The 15659-nt window shown below is 40.0% G+C and overlaps 1 protein-coding gene across 6 annotated transcripts in view; it reads left to right on the plus strand.

The window, feature by feature from the left end:
• Positions 1-7281, plus strand: part of TTLL5 (tubulin tyrosine ligase like 5) — a 122537-nt gene extending 115256 nt beyond the window's left edge. For all 6 annotated transcript variants that reach the window (XR_003946192.2, XM_030240104.2, XM_030240106.2 and 3 more), the window contains one exon: positions 6722-7281. Coding sequence is in view for 5 of the 6 variants with exons in the window: in XM_030240104.2 (XP_030095964.1) it covers positions 6722-6762 (41 nt within the window). In the remaining variant the exon portion in view is untranslated. The remainder of the gene's footprint in view (positions 1-6721) is intronic.
• The last annotated feature ends 8378 nt before the right edge of the window (positions 7282-15659 follow it).

Raw genomic sequence — 15659 nt, forward strand, 5'->3', positions numbered from 1 at the left:
TTTCACTGAACACCCAGCTACTAGCGGGTTTCTGAAAATAGAGCCATTATCACATTGCTTTTATTATTCTGTGTTACTTTGAGAATCCCTCAGCATGACACCGATTGTTTCCTGTTTGGTGGAATTCAGCAATTTCAGTTAGTATTCAGCAAATTCAGTTAGTATTATTGAAACAGGATGATTTTGAATTAAGGATCCCATAGCTTGCTGAGTAACAGCTAAGATAAGTACTGTAGCTGGTTGTTCAGGTCCGGGTTGTCTTTAGGAGCCTGTACTTGGTATATGGAGGCTGTGCTTGAGTTTAGATGATGGTCAGGCTGGTCATTTTTGTTTTATTATGTATTTCAAGAGTATAAGGTGTATGGAGACATTTTGCCGTATTTTGCTGGTTTATTTTCCTTTCCTCTCTAATGACATTAGATAAATAGTGTGTGAATCTGTTTTCTCCAGAAAGTGAAGGTGTAGAAAAAAAAAAATGTCATCAGAATTTAGCTTTTGAACAAGCTGGCAAGAAATATCAAGGAATTTTTGTAGTTGTGTGTCAGTCTCAAAGTTAGAAATTGTTTCTGTTAATTATTTTTCATTTTTGAAAATACTAGCACAAAGGAGGTTTTGGGGAGACCAGAGGATGAAGAGTGCTTTATGAAAATATAACAGCATAGTCCCAAGCAGCTTCTCTGTTCCTGAATTGGACTCTTGTCTGCAAGAGTCTGGAGATATAGTTAACTCCTCAGCGCAGCTGTAGAGTACATGCTCAAGTTGATTTTATTTGGTTTGGTTTGATATGCAAAGGTTAACAGCAACTGTTGAGTTTCTGTATGAATGACACCTGTGTTCTTTAGGCTTTTATCCTTCGTTTGCTGCCAGTTTCTTTAGAGTTTGGGACATTTTTATTTTAAAAGCTTCAGAAGACAGAACACCTCTGGTGTTCTGCTTTGCTACGGAAAAAACATAATGTACTAATAAACTATATAATTACAAACATGAATCACTAAAACTCTGCAAGACTGATGGCTCCAAACTTGACAGGACCTTCATCTTACCGTAATCAGACTGATTAACAGTAATGCAGTTTTATTGTGCTGATGTTTATATTACTAGAGTCCACATAAGTTTTCCACTGTGTCTGCTGGGAGGAGAAAAAAGCCATAAGAATTAGAGGAGGTCACAATTAATAATATACATTTCAAGTTTGCAGTGAAGACTGCTAATTCATGCAAAGTCTTGGATTTCTACCTAGTCTGGTTGAAAACATGAGCCTAAAATGAATTTATTTGTATTTTAGTTCTCTGGAGAATACTTGAAGCAGAAAGTGAGTGTCAAAACTCAGTCTGAAACTAGAATGAAACTTCTTGAGCTAGTTGGTATAGACTGGATTTTATTTCCCGTGATTTTCAGTTCTGTAGCTGTGCTTAGTTGCAGGGTGATGAACAGTTGTCTGTTTATTTTAGACATTCACCTGCCCCTGTATCTGCATGAATGCCAAGTCCACAAAGTATGCAAGTGTTTGAAATAAAGTGTTATCATCTGTAAGGGCTTAAAACTGCATCCTGAACTGCAAAGAGACTAGAAGAATATGGGGATTAATAAAATGGTTTGGATCTAATCCATGTAGAAGACAGTCTGCTGTTCTTAATTTTCTAGTGATATCCTTCTTTAGGCTAAGGTGGAGGGCAGTGTCTGAATGCCATCCAAATATGAAGTGTGTGTGAGCAGTGTGGTCCAGTGTGGAGCAATGAATGGAGCCTGCTTGTAAACTAGTGATAGTAATGGGCACTTTTGTACTCACCCTTCTCACCATCTAGCACACTCCAGATTTTTTTCATTTTACAGAAAATCTACAATTAGACTGTGTATTTCTGAAGTTTTATATATCCAAGATTTTTGTATGGACCTTCAAAACAAGGTCATGTTGTTATATGTCTTGTTATTGGAGACCTGAAATTAGAGTTAGCATTGGAGTTGCTAAGTCTTGACTGACTGTTGCCTACCCACAGCTCAAACATTATTCTTGAAATGCAGCCTCCTTTAGCAGGTGTGCAAATGTACTAACTTCTAAATTGTCCTGGTCCAGGAAAAAAAAAAAGGGCAAGTAAACACAGCAGGCATATAAACAAGACACACACAATTACTTCATAATTTTTGCCAGATCTAAAAAAACAAACAAAAAAACATGTGGAATTTGGAGATTCTTTTATCAACAAGAATGTCTCAACTCTCCTGGAGCATAAAGGGTGGGGATGGGGTGTAATATGTACTGTTACCACTGTGCATGGCCTGTGTCAGTCTTCCAGCCATTTGTTACAGTAGGGTGGAATTCCCAGCTGCCCAGCCTTGTCCAGACTTCCTCAGCTTCTGCCAGGTTCCCTGCAGCCTTGGAAAGCAGTAGATTGTTGAACACCAATGTGTTTATTTTTATGTTGTTACCACATTCCCAGGAGGAACCTTGACTATGATTCAGCTGGTCTCACCACACTGTCCAAATCCTTCATCAGGACCAGCTGGGAATAGAAATCACTCAGGTTTCTGCACAGCACATTGCTGGTACACTTCCTCCTTCTCAGTAATCCTGTTAATTCCAGTCTTCATTTGCCACCGTCCTGGTTCTCTGTGTTGCTGCTGTGACTGACTGCACAAATGGTCTTCAGTTCAAAAGATGACCTTCAAATGGGGCACCTCAAGTAACCTCTACCTCGGATTGCTTTGAAGACCCAGGCACAATGTATCTTATGACACAAAAGAGCAACTTTTGATGTCATCTCATTACTTATCCTAGTCCAGGAATAGAGTCATGATGAGCTCTTCCACATAAATCCTTTCAGAACCACCTGTCTGGCTGAGAAGCTCTGGGTGGGTCATTGAAGAGGGAGCTCCTGTGTGATATCCAAACTGCATCAAACTTTTCTGGTGCAGTCTCTCACCCTGCATATAGCCTTTGTTAACAGCAGCTCTGTCAGTATCTCTCTGTAATGCTGTCTCCATGCAGAGAAAGGATCATTGAGAAACAGAATTAGTCCCTTTTATCATACTTTGGAAAGCTGGGCTTGAGTTGAATCCTACTATTGTGCCTCCCTTTTTGGGAGGGTGAAGAATCAGTTACAATGGAGGATATTTAGTTGCACATTTGTTCTTATAGTTATCTTCCTAAAGCCATTGTTTTTTTAATGCATCACAAAAACATCCTGAATAATTTCTCTCTTACCCTACTGACTTCCACAGTTTTATAAAGAGACTACAGAGGGAGGGAGTAAAAATAATTTCACTTGCTTCTTTAATTGATCAGTCAGTCCCAGGTCAGATAATGGCACACAAGCTTCTAGTACCAGATGGGCCTAGAGGGAAAGGAGAATGGTCAAGAGGCTTTCTTTTTACCCCATTTCTTAGTACTCTTTGGAGGGGCAGGGAACCATTATCTTATGACTAACAATGAGCAAATATTGATGTTTTGAATCAGTACCTTTAAAATAGATACAAGTTATCAGCAGGACATGACTATGTTTGAGTTCTGAGAAAAGTGTATGTAAGTCTCATTAAGTCTCAGCAGAGAGTAAAGTGCTGCCAGAAGCAGCATTTCAGGCCCTTCTCAGATGATAATATCCATCTCAGCCATTGCCTCTCAGATAGAACTGAGGGTCGGTGTTCACTTCTAATCATCAGAAATTACATTTATTCTTTAGCTTGTGGAGAGCATCCTGCCTCTCACATCTTTACTCCACCTTTTGCCTTTCTTTTGTGAAAGGAAGGGGCTTTTTTCTGTTGCTGCTGATCTCATGTCACTGAAAGGACATTCCACATCTCCTGAGAAAGCAGGAGAAAATGGAAAAACAGTCTTTAGAGTCAGCTTCCCTGTCTAAGTGCTATAACTCAGCTTGAATTTTAGGAGCCTTTGCTTCTGACAAACTCAGAAGCAGGATAAGTGATGATTGCAGGCAGTTGGCATTTTGGCCTGACGGGAGGCTTGGGCATTGCTTGTTCTGAGTAGTGAGGCAATGGCGAGCTGCCTGTGTTTCCTTGCTGTGTTGGAAATGTCCTTCAATATCAGGTGTGCAAAGACACAGGAGAGGTTATATAATATTTTGGCTGCTTTTGTCTCACATCTGGTCCTTTGGCATTAAGCTACCTATAGAGGGAATGACTTTGCCCATCCAAATTGGATTTTGTTTTAATCTGGCATTGTTTTATTGAGGCTAAGAATAGAAGCCAAAATGTGTGTGAATAGGCTAAAATGTGTATCTGAAGTTATGAAATGAAATGTGGGGAAGAGCCAGAGAAGAGGGAGCCACAGTGAACCAGGAAGTAGAGAGGTGAATAAGAGAAATCAGAAAGAAAGCTGTCAAGTACAGAAAGGCATTAGCAGTTGGGATGAGTGTGTGGTGTCTTTAACATGGGGACTAGGAAGGCTCATGCTGACTTCCACTGGTCAGTGAGTCTGCTCTCTGCTTTTTTATGCAGGAAGACTTCTCTGGAATACAGCTGTATATACTGTTCATGGCATATACATCACACTCCCCACCCCCAAGAAAATTTTCATGACTTGGAACTGCTGCTTTCCCTTGCCTGCCTGGTCCAACAAGTCAGGTTGAAATTGTGCCCAAAATATGGGGGAGGGAAGGCTGGCTTTCTGTTGTCAGCTGTCCTGGCTTGCTAGTGTCAGTCACCCATAGATATAAATAAACCCCATTTATTTATTGCCTTTCTTAGTTATACTACGTATTATCAAGAGAATGCTAGGCATCATTCTAAGATCAGAAATTCACTCTAGGATAAAAAAAAAAATCTGAATTTCTAGGATAATCTTAGCTTTTCAGGGAGAAAGTTCCTGCTTTCAACGCTAGATTCAGGAGAGTTCAATAAAGCTGCTCAGGTCTCCCATAAACTTTCTGCGGGTAAGATGAAACAGTCCAAACTAGCTGTAAAACATATTATCAAGGGCTCCTGACCCAGTACTGTCACCTAGCCTTGTGCTTGTTTCTGTCTTATTCCTGCAGCTTGGAAGCACACTAGATTAGGTGCTGATTTGTTAGCAAGGCTATGTACATCTGTGCTGGGAAAGTCTATATGGCAATGAATTTTAGTGTGCAGATATCTCTTAAATGACTTCATGCAACTCCTTTGATTTTCTTGTGACTCAGAATCATATCCATAAAAGGGAGGTAATCCTTTTCTTCCCACTGTGACTGTTCTGAGTTTTTGAGGTGCAGTCATGGGTGACATAATAGTGTGTAAACATGTGGACAGACATATGGGCAGATACTTTGACACCTCATGGCAGGCAGAGAATAAAGGAGGCTCATGCTGTTGTATGTGGTGATTCACTGCAATGACTGGAGAGAATCAACCCTTAATGTTGGCTTCTGTCAGCAGTGAGCTTTTTTTCTGTTCCCACTACTCAACCAGAACCTCTAAATACTCAACTGCAAGGAGGTGGAATGCTCACCAATAGCTTTGAAAAATTTCAGAGCTTATATACATTCATATTTATGAAATTACTGAATTGGCAACGAGCTCCACTCTTGATAGGAACGAACATATTTACTTGTAGGCATAGGAATGCCCCTCTCTGTGCCGAGTTCTCAAGGCACAAGAATATACAGGAACTCAAGGAAAGTGATTTTAACTCAGTTTGTGAGAAAAGCCAAACTGTGCAATGCATTTCTCTAGGAATAGGAAGGCTCAAACATCTTCAAAACAGGAAAATGAGGTTGAAGTTGGCTGATTTCTCTCATGTGCCTTTGTTTCCCTAATTTCAGCATATTGCCAAGGGATACGTTTCTGGACTGATATCCTGTCTTAAAGCACATGGTTGACAGTTTGGTTCCTAATTCAGTTTTTAAACTTTCTGTGCAGTGACATAGCTGGCACTTCCACTTTCTAAACATCTTTCCAGATCCTCTGTGCTCTGTGATGTTTGGCTGTATGCTGGACTTTCAAGGAGAGTGACTGTATTTTCTTTAAATATAGCAATATTTTTAATAAACATCTCTCAACAAATGTCACTCATGTTTAGGAGCAAGCTGATGTGCCAAATACATAGGACAATCTTTACCTACTAGATTAGCTGTAAAATGCAAGCTGTCCAAAATAAACTTGGTACATTTCTGAGTGTTTTGGTTTTTTCTTTTTAAAGGGCTGTCTAAGGATGTTTAAGTAAAAGAAGTGGAGATGACATTGACGTTTTCCCATAATATGCCTATATGCTGCAGTATGTAGAAGTCAAAACTGTATCTTTATAATATTTGGGTGGGGGAGGGGGCCAAATTCCATATTCCCAATTTGTTTCTTTTTAAAGATCAACCTTTCATACCCGTAGCTCTTCTGCAGCGAGATCCTCAGCATGTGTTGTAGTGGGGAAGTAGACTCCCATGCAAACAAATGAGTGTAAGACCCAAAGAAAGAGATAAAGCATACTGATATGGCAGAAAGATTTAGAGGAGGGTGCATGTGAAGAGATGAGTCACATGAGTCAGAAGCAAGAGTGAAGAAGGTATTCTGGTGCTTGAAAGGCATACCAAGAGTACTTTTTCAATTAGTAGCTTAAGTTAGGTTTTGTTATACTGGTCTGTGATCTCATCTATTGTGGCAGAAAGGTTGTGTGATAGGGATGCCCAGGTTTCTGGTGATGGCTGAGATTTGCAGAGCAGTGCATCAGTTTTCCCCCCAAAACAGTCCTTCATGACTAGTTGAAGTTTTTGAGTAAAAAAACTTTGGTTTTTTTCCCCAGCTTCTGCTCGCAGAGAAGGATTAACACAGAACTCCAGGTGAGGAATCCAAGAGTTGCTTCAAGTATGGGACAAAGGAAGAAGCAGCAGCAGTGACTTCACACCATCACGTTCCCACATCAGGCAAAAAAGAGAGAAGAGGAGGCCTTGGTGAGAGAACAACTCACTGAAAAGAGTATCTAAACATCTGTGAAGGCAGATTGTGGTGATACACCTGCAAGCTGAGATGAATGAATGCTTCTGAGAGCTTCTGCTGCTGAGTCCTTGTCCCTTCCTTCCATTTCTTCCTGATCACTAACTGTGAGATCTTTCTGTAAGACAAGACTTCTTTCCTGCAGCTGTTCTTCCTAAAGTCCAGGTTTGAACATAGTCTCACTTGCTCAGCCATTTCAATCTGTTATAGTCTGGTAATAGCCAAGATTCCATACTTTCATCACATGGCAACCATCAGCAGAGAAAAATATTAGAACATGCGACTGGAGATGTCTATGTTGGTTGCCATCTTGAATTTTGGCACAGAGCCATAGAAATTAACAGTTTAAATAAAGTAATTTCATTTGTTTGTTTTGGTTATAATTTCAGTTATTGATTCACATGCCCAAAATATTTGTTGTTGTTCTACTGGACAGGATTTTAAATCTGTCTCTGTTTCACTGTGAGATACTTGTGTTCTGTGTGGCTTATTTTGTATTTTGATTTCTGTTTGTTTTGACTTTGTAAACTTTTTAAATTGGCTGATGTTTTCAGACCCACGCTTGAACCCTAAGGCCCAGGTGGCTCTTATCAGTTGCAATAGTGTCTTGGTGAAGCAGTCCAGTTAAAATTTGCCTAGTGTTACGAAAATTAGTTTGCTTGTGTTAGAAAACAATGTCAGCAGCTGGAAATTGTATTGGAGAGAAGATCCATCCATCCTTAAAATGAACAGGAAGCAGCTTCAGCTCTGGCTCTTTGTTGGTGCCAAGTTAAAAGAAAACTCAGTATTTTGCAACTTCTGCCTTGTCCAACAGCAAGGGGTGTGATTGATAGTTCTCAAAGGTAAAAAATGTTCTATTGCTTGTATCAGAGTCTTCAGAGATTGGATTCGACATCTTGTTTGATCTCTTTTCTTACTCCACTTTCCCTGTCTTTTGTAGTTTGTATAGTCAGTGTTAAGAGATCGTTCAAATATGTTGACAAGTAGATAGTGATCAACCCAAAGGACTGACAAAAAAACTGTGTCAGAGAAGGAAGGTGTTTTCTCTTGAAATGATTATGTTCATGTTCACTCTTGAATTCCACATATTTTCTGTCACTCAAGACCAGACAAATTGTGAGAAGGTTAAATAATTATGTTCATACCTTGCTAGTTTCACCATCACTCACTTCAGGCATGAATTAATAGGACAGAACATGCATTTTTCTATTTCTGGTACACTCACACATGTGACACACTGAATACTTCACTTGTCTGAAGTGCAGCTCTCTGATACAGCTGTTCCCTTCCTTAGCTTATCTTTCATTTCCATTAGACAGTCATGATCATGTTCACTTTCTTTACTTTTTTGTTGGCTCATGATTAGTGAAAGTTTAGTTGCAGAAGTTGTTACTTCAGACTTGTGCACATTCTTAGCAGCTGTGGACTTCAGGACCTTAGGTCTGTTTTCTCACAGTCTACTCTGCTATGTGTGGTATTGGCTATTGCCTCCCAGCTCGGTCAGAGGGGCTATTTCCATGTAAGATTGAGCTTCAGTAAATAACAATTCTAGTCCTTTCTTCCTCCCAAAGGATCCCAGTTATCCTTATTCCACTGGGTTTTAGGTACAGGATTGAATAGCTGTAGGATATGCATCCTCATGGACCTCTCATCTCTGCTTTTGTTTTCTAGTTTGTTTGTTCAGGTTATCACAGCCACTGCTGAAAATTGTAGAGAGGTTTGTAGGATAAAGATTTAGTTAGCTCAGGAAAGGTTTGTCTTATAGGAACCATTGTCAGAAACAACATTCTTGCATCTTTGTCAAGAAAATTACCAATTAGTGCTGGCTTATTATGAACACGGGTGAATTGTTTTGTCAACTTTGCCAGTCTCACACCCACTCATTTTGGGATAATGATTTGAACTTTGTTACAGACATTTTTCCTGAACTTCTTTGTGTTGCATGTTAGATGTAGCCAACCCCCACATCTGTAACTGTGATGACTTAGTAGCAGTATATTAAATATCCTGTCTCTGAGATTTTTTAAATATTCAGGAAAATACACAGTGCAGTCTAAGACCCTTATTTTGAAGGCATGAATTTTGTCAGGAGCAGTGAGGACTTGCATCCTTTTCCCTGAGAAAATTTTTCTCCTGCTTCCAACAAATAAAAAAAAAAACAACCCAGGAGTATCAAGACTGGTCCTTTACCTGAAGCCAAACGCCTAGACTAGGAATTCCTGTTTATTCTCAGGATGTGCTCAGCCAGAGCATCAAATGATGTAGCAGTATTCCTTTGTCTTGAGCATCTGCTGCTCCCATCACTGAACACAAATGCTGATACACTGAGAACACGTGCAATAGAGAGTTAGGAACAAATTCTGTGATTCCAGACGCTTATTTTTCCACCCCCCTGTATTCTTCATCCTGGAGTCCATGTGTCTTTGTGCATGGTGGGTACTGTGTACTGAAGGGTAACATGTATTTTGTCTCTTTCCATAAGCCTCTTAGTACTGCAGTTAAGAGATTCAGTAGGGAAGCAGAGGACTGTTTCCCACCCATCTTGGGAGAGAAGGCATTTTACAGGAAGTGTTTTCTACTACAAGGGACGGAAGTAGAATAGTAATCATTTTGGATATATAATAGTTGCACAAGCAGAGTACAGTTACATGTTCCTTAAGTGTGATTTATTTTTTCTCTGTATTCATCAATGGTTCCATCACAAGTGTCCTTCTTCACTGCAAGACAATTACTAACAGAAAGCCCCAACAATCATTCAGCATCTATCTCAATGGTGACAGTGAATAATGTTATCAAAGGATCCCCCTCTTCTGTGATGTTTGTATCACTTCTGACTTACAGAGCCTGTTCTAGTAACAGAGAATCAGGCTTGTTAGGCTTGAAAGCAATAATGAACACATCAGAGTCCTGGAGGCTGAGCTAATGAAGAGTTCCTACAGCATTTGTGCTGTGTTTAGGTGATGAGCATACCACGACTTAAAAATTAAGGGTGGGGTTATTAAATTCTCTCCTTTCCAGAAGAGCTGACTTGTGCTTAATTCGTGAAATACCAAGTTTCCTTTTCACATGTTTTATCTTGACCTTTAAAACAGCCTCACAAGGCATGTTAGTGCCATCAGTGGGAAGATCATGTTGAGACCCTAGACAACCACTTAGTCTTGGATGCCAACAAGATATACTGAAATTTCTATTCACAGGAGTAGGGTGGCTTTTTTGGACAATAATGATTTCTTGGAAATGCTTCTTACTATGATGCCTGCAAGGTCAAGAGATGTATCTCTGATACTGTTCCACGTTGTGGAAGGAAGTTTTCATATCAAGACCTTTGTTTATTAGTAGGAATGTCAGTGCTGTGCCTTTTCCTCATAACAGATATTCTCCATATGCATGGAGTGGAATGGCTGGCAGTGCTAGACCATTTTTCTTTACCTGAGGAGCTCATTGATGTACAGATGGCTTAACAGAACAGACTTGTATTCTTAGCATGCATTCTCTAAGACCTGTACCTTGTACTAATACAACACTTCCTGTAATTTTGGATTATTTGCTGGAAACAAAAGTTGTCTGTCTCCCATTTTATTTTTTAAGATTTACTTGATAAAACTGCCAAAGAATTTTTACCTCAGTCAGTTCTATATTTGCTGATAATCCTGGACTCACTGTTTGAATCTGAATGGTTTATTTACTGGTATATAAATAGTTGGATTTTTTTGGTTGTAGTAAGTGGCTGATTGATCCTCTTCAAATTATTTCCTTTCTGAACACATTATTCTCATGGTTCTGTCGTAAGTTTCTTCCAACTGAAGCTTCTGAGCTTTATTTAAATCTGGGGCTGGGCTTTTTTTTTTCTTCTAGACCATCATGTTTCTAGAGCTGAGACATCCTTGTTTACAGCAAACATCAGGAGAATCTTATTTTACTTTACAGAACTGAGATTGCTTATACCAACAGTTTACCATTCATAGTTTTCTTCATGCAGAAAGTGGTTAATTGGAAAAGAGCTGAGCAAGGGGTATGTAAGGGGAGAAGTTGAAAAAGGAGCAATAGTTCACCATCACAAGTTTCAAAGAAAAAGAATAAAGAAAGTGGGGGGAGACAGCAACTCTTTTTCCACAGTACCTACTTGACCTGTGGAATTTCTTGTTACAAGATGTGAATACAAAAAAAGAGTATGTGGTTTGAAAAGACAAGTAGACAAATCCATGAAAAAGTAATCTGTTAAGGTATATGTAATATTAAAACTGAAAAATAGAAAGTTTCTAAGATTTTTCAAATTATTATTCTGGGGAAGTCAAACAATGGGCTGTGGCAATTTTTAACTTGTGCATCAGGCATGGGCTGTTGACCTCTGTCCAACAAGAGCTAAGCTAGGTTGTCTTGCAGTCTGACTTTGTATGGGTTTTTTTATTTTGACGGTTGCAGTACAGACTACTAGAACAGCCAGGACAAAGCTACTTTCCTGACAATGGCATGTTCCACCAGTATTCATCCTGTGGTCCTTGAGTTTTCTCAAGAAAAGTGTCTGTTGCTGACATATGCCAAGGTGTCACATGCAGCTTGTGTATGCTTTCACCTGGCTGGGCACTATATATTGCAGAGGCTTTCAGAATGATTAAACTTTTAGAAGCACGTAAGGGACACCAAGATCCACCTCTACACAAACAGGGATTTTGGAGGAAAGTAGGTTGCTATATGGAAGTAATCCGTAATATAATCCTTGTAAATGGTTAATTGTGTAAATATGGGAAAAAAAACTTTGCACTAACTGAAGCTTTTAACTTATTCATACACATTTTGCTTCTTGCTGTCTTTGTTTTCCAAAGAGCTCAAGTGCAAAGGCTCCTTCAAGGCAAAGGTGCACAACCACAGCATGTCTTAAGGAACCTGGTAACTTGTTTCTTCCCACTTTAGAACACTGCTGTCCTTTTCCAAAGAATGAAGTTTCCCTAGCTGACTTAGAGATGAGTAGTTTAGAAAGCAGCCTGATCTCAAAATTGTTGGATTCTGAGTCTGCCTCTGCAGTTGTAATGCAGGACAACTCCACTGAACTGAAGGTGACAAGTAACACCAAGTCTGCCCTGAGGAGTCTGCTCTATTAACTTACCAAAAAAGGATTTTATTGGCCCTCATTGAAAAGGAGTTTTCACTGCTGTTTTGAATTAGAAGGAAAGAATCACTGATTACTGTGGAGACCCTGGTATGAAGCCTTTGCCAGTGGTATTCAGTGAATCATAGTGGTTCCCAGGGGAAAAGACTATACTTAACAAGGCTTCTTCTCTACAAGTCCACGCCTACAGCACAGACAGTGAGCTTGAGAAATCTTCTGTTCTTTGAAAAGAAGTGGCTTCTTTATCTGACCTATCAGACAAATCAAATTGGCCTTAAAAAGACAAAATTGGATGCAGTTGTTAAGGATTTAGGGGCTGTTAAAGATGCGTCTTTTATGAACAAAATTTTTATCATTTGTTCGGGCAGGTGAAAGAGGTGCTGTTATCTCTAAAAGCAATTTCAACATTGTATTTTGACAATTTGCCTCCTGCTGTTCTGGGATGGGCAACAGAAGACAACTCCAGAACATTAATTCAATTTGGTGCCCCTGCAAGAGTATTTTATAAAATCTTATTTCACCATAATTATAGAAATGGTAGTCTCCTTCCCCCACACAAAGGGGAGACAAGTTACAGTACTCAGTTATGTTCTAAAGTCATAAAATCTCCCCCAAAATTATTTTGGGGTTATTGAGCTGATCCCTATATCTTGAGTATTATCATGTCAAAAATCAGGAGGGAGTCTTTGAAGAGTTTCTGTACTGACAAGTCAAAATGGTTGACTGTCATCACTTCCTCATTCTACTATAAAACTGGTTTTTTCTGAGTCTAGGGAAGAAAAATGGCAAGGGAAGAAAAATGGCAAGGGATTTTTTCCACACTGTTTCCAGTAATTATTGTATAGGATTTACCTCATGGTTTTCACATTGTTTTGCCTTATTTATATGATCTTCTGAAAAAGTTATGCTGTGTCAGATATATTTAATATAATATATTTATACACCTAGGATGTCTTAATACACCATTCTTCAAGGTGCAGATGGAGAGCTATGAATCTTTTTGGCATCCCATTGGTGCCAGTACTTACATTACTAATGCTTCCAGTTGCATGATGCTTCCCATTCAATCTGGGCTTGTCTTCTTTCCTGAAAAGTGTTTTCTCCACCATTTCTAATTCCAGAAATTCTATGTGGAATCCACTTTGTCTGTGATATCAGCCTGGATTTTTTTTTCCTTATACACAGGCCTACAAAACTCATGTCTTCATATGTGTAGTAAAACTTTCTTTTGAAATTATCTAGGAATAAAGATTGGTGGTTCCCTCTGCCAAATTGTGGCCCTGGTGTTTTGAGTGAAGGCAGGTAAAATTGACAAAAATGAAGACAATTTAAAATATGTATTCAGCATTATGTAACAGCTGCCACACTACGCTTTCCTGAGATTGTATTGCCATCTCTTTTATTTTGTTTCGCTTTGTTTGTTCTGTTTGTTTTTTTCCAGTTCTTCAGATTAGCATGACAGAGCACTTAACATGGTAGTATCTAAATGAGATCTTCAGATCCTGAAGCATACTTAGAGATTTTTGTAGCAAGTCTCCTCTGAGGGGGCAGACGTCAAATTGTGTCATGCAAGGCAGCTTGTTGTGAGCTGGATGTCTTTCAGAGACTCTAGTTGTGAGTCAGACTGTCTGCTACTGCTTTCCTCTGCAAGTGGAGTTTCTTACAAATCCTTAAAAACAGTGGATTTCTCCCAAGCATCTAGTCAACCTGCAAGAGGATTTCAGCACTTCAAAAAGCGAAAATTTTGTTTCAAGAAAGGGCCAGAATATGGTTACCATGACATTCCCCAGTCATTACACTACATGCATTGCACAAATCCTGTAAGATTTGCCCCTGGCTGCACAGCAAATCTTTGTTTTGTCTGCTTCCTGAAGAGGATCATAACTTAGGAGAAAAAATAAATCCTTCCTGAAAAACATCAGGAAATATGGTTTGATATGACCCAGCTGGTTTCTTTCATCAAGTGATGTATATGGACTGGCAATGATATATTATTATAATGCCTCATTTCTGAATCTGATGAGTGAATATCTAAACAGCTAGTGAGAAGTGGCTGTGTGTTGGCAGACCAGAAAAAGGAAGTCTGCTTTGCTTTCTGCAACACACCTAATGCCTACATGTGAATTTTTTTTCCTGTATTGGCCTCATGTGGAAGCAATGAGTAATCTTCCTTTTCTTCTGTCACACCTGAAGGATGGGTTACCATCCAGAGAGAGCTGGACAAATTCAAGAAGTGGGTCCATGGGAACCTCATGAGGTTTAACAGAGTCAAGTGCAAGGTGCTGTACCTGGGTCAGGGCAATCCCCAGTATCAGCACAGGCTGAGGATGAACAGACCCAGAGCAGCCCTGCCCAGAAGGACTTGGGGGTGCTGGTGAATGAGGGGCTGGACATGAGCCAGCCATGGGCACTCCCAGCCCAGAGAGCCAAACGAGTCCTGGGCTGCATCCAAAGCAGTGTGGGCAGCAGGGCCAGGAAGGGGATTCTGCCCCTCTGCTCTGCTCTGCTCTGCTCTGCTGAGAGCCCACCTGCAGTGCTGGGGTCAGTTCTGGGGTCCCCAGCAGGAAGAGCAGGGAACTGTTGGAGTGAGTGCAGAGGAGGGAAACCAAGATGATCAGAGGGATAGAGCACTTCTCCTGTGAAGACAGAGTGAGAGAATTGGGTTTGTTCAACCTGGAAAAGAGGTGGCTTAAGGGTGACCTAATTCGCCTTCCAGTACCTGAAGGGAGCCTACAAGACAAAATGAGACTTTTTACAACATCATGTAGTGACAGGACGAGAAGGAATAGATTCAAACTGAAAGAGTAACTTTAGATTAGATATTAGGAAGGAATTCTTTACTGTGAGGTTTGTGAGGCACTCAGGCTGCCCAGGGAAAACATGGATGCTGGAACCCTGGCAATGTTCAAGGCCAGGCTGGATGAAGCTCTGAGCAACATGGTCTAACAGTTGTCCCTGTCCATGGTAGGGGGTTTAAACTACATTATCTTGACGGTTCCTTCCAACCCAAACCATTCTATGATCTTTCCTAGTCAACTAAGTGGAATGAGAGGCAAAGAATATCACCCTTTATAAAGATCACAAGCTTCCTGAAAGAAGGAGAAATAAGTCTTTGTCTTCAGAAAGGTACCACTTGGTATTGCTTGGTTAAAGTTAAAAATAGCAGCATAAACCAGCCTAGGGGACAGAGTTTCTGCCTGGAAGCTGTTCACTAAGTTTGCAGGATGTGGGAAACCAATAATGGGGAGGGTGGAGGGAGAGGGGAGGGGGAAGAATGGTTTGCCATAAACCACAGCTGTAAAGAAACCACTATACCATTAGATAGAAGAGTCCTTATCCCTAAGTGTATTTTTGATTAAATCATAGGCCAGTAGTGGAAAGGGCCCAGCTGCATGGTTGAATGCCTTCAGACCATCTCTGTATCTGTCTAAGAAACCTAGCCCTACATAAGAGTGTCATAAGCAGTCAAGTAACTGAGATCTTTAATCTTGGAAATTGGTCTTTCCTGGAAACACACTGTGACATCCAAAGTGCTGTACCATATTCTTTCTGTAATTATGGGCATAAGTGGCATTTCCAATGCATTACTGTCATTTAGAAAATGGCAATTATTAATTAACAGTTTTCATTTACTGTATTT

The sequence above is a fragment of the Serinus canaria genome, chromosome 5, assembly GCF_022539315.1.
Source record: "Serinus canaria isolate serCan28SL12 chromosome 5, serCan2020, whole genome shotgun sequence".
In the NCBI taxonomy this organism is placed as follows: Eukaryota; Metazoa; Chordata; class Aves; order Passeriformes; family Fringillidae; genus Serinus; species Serinus canaria.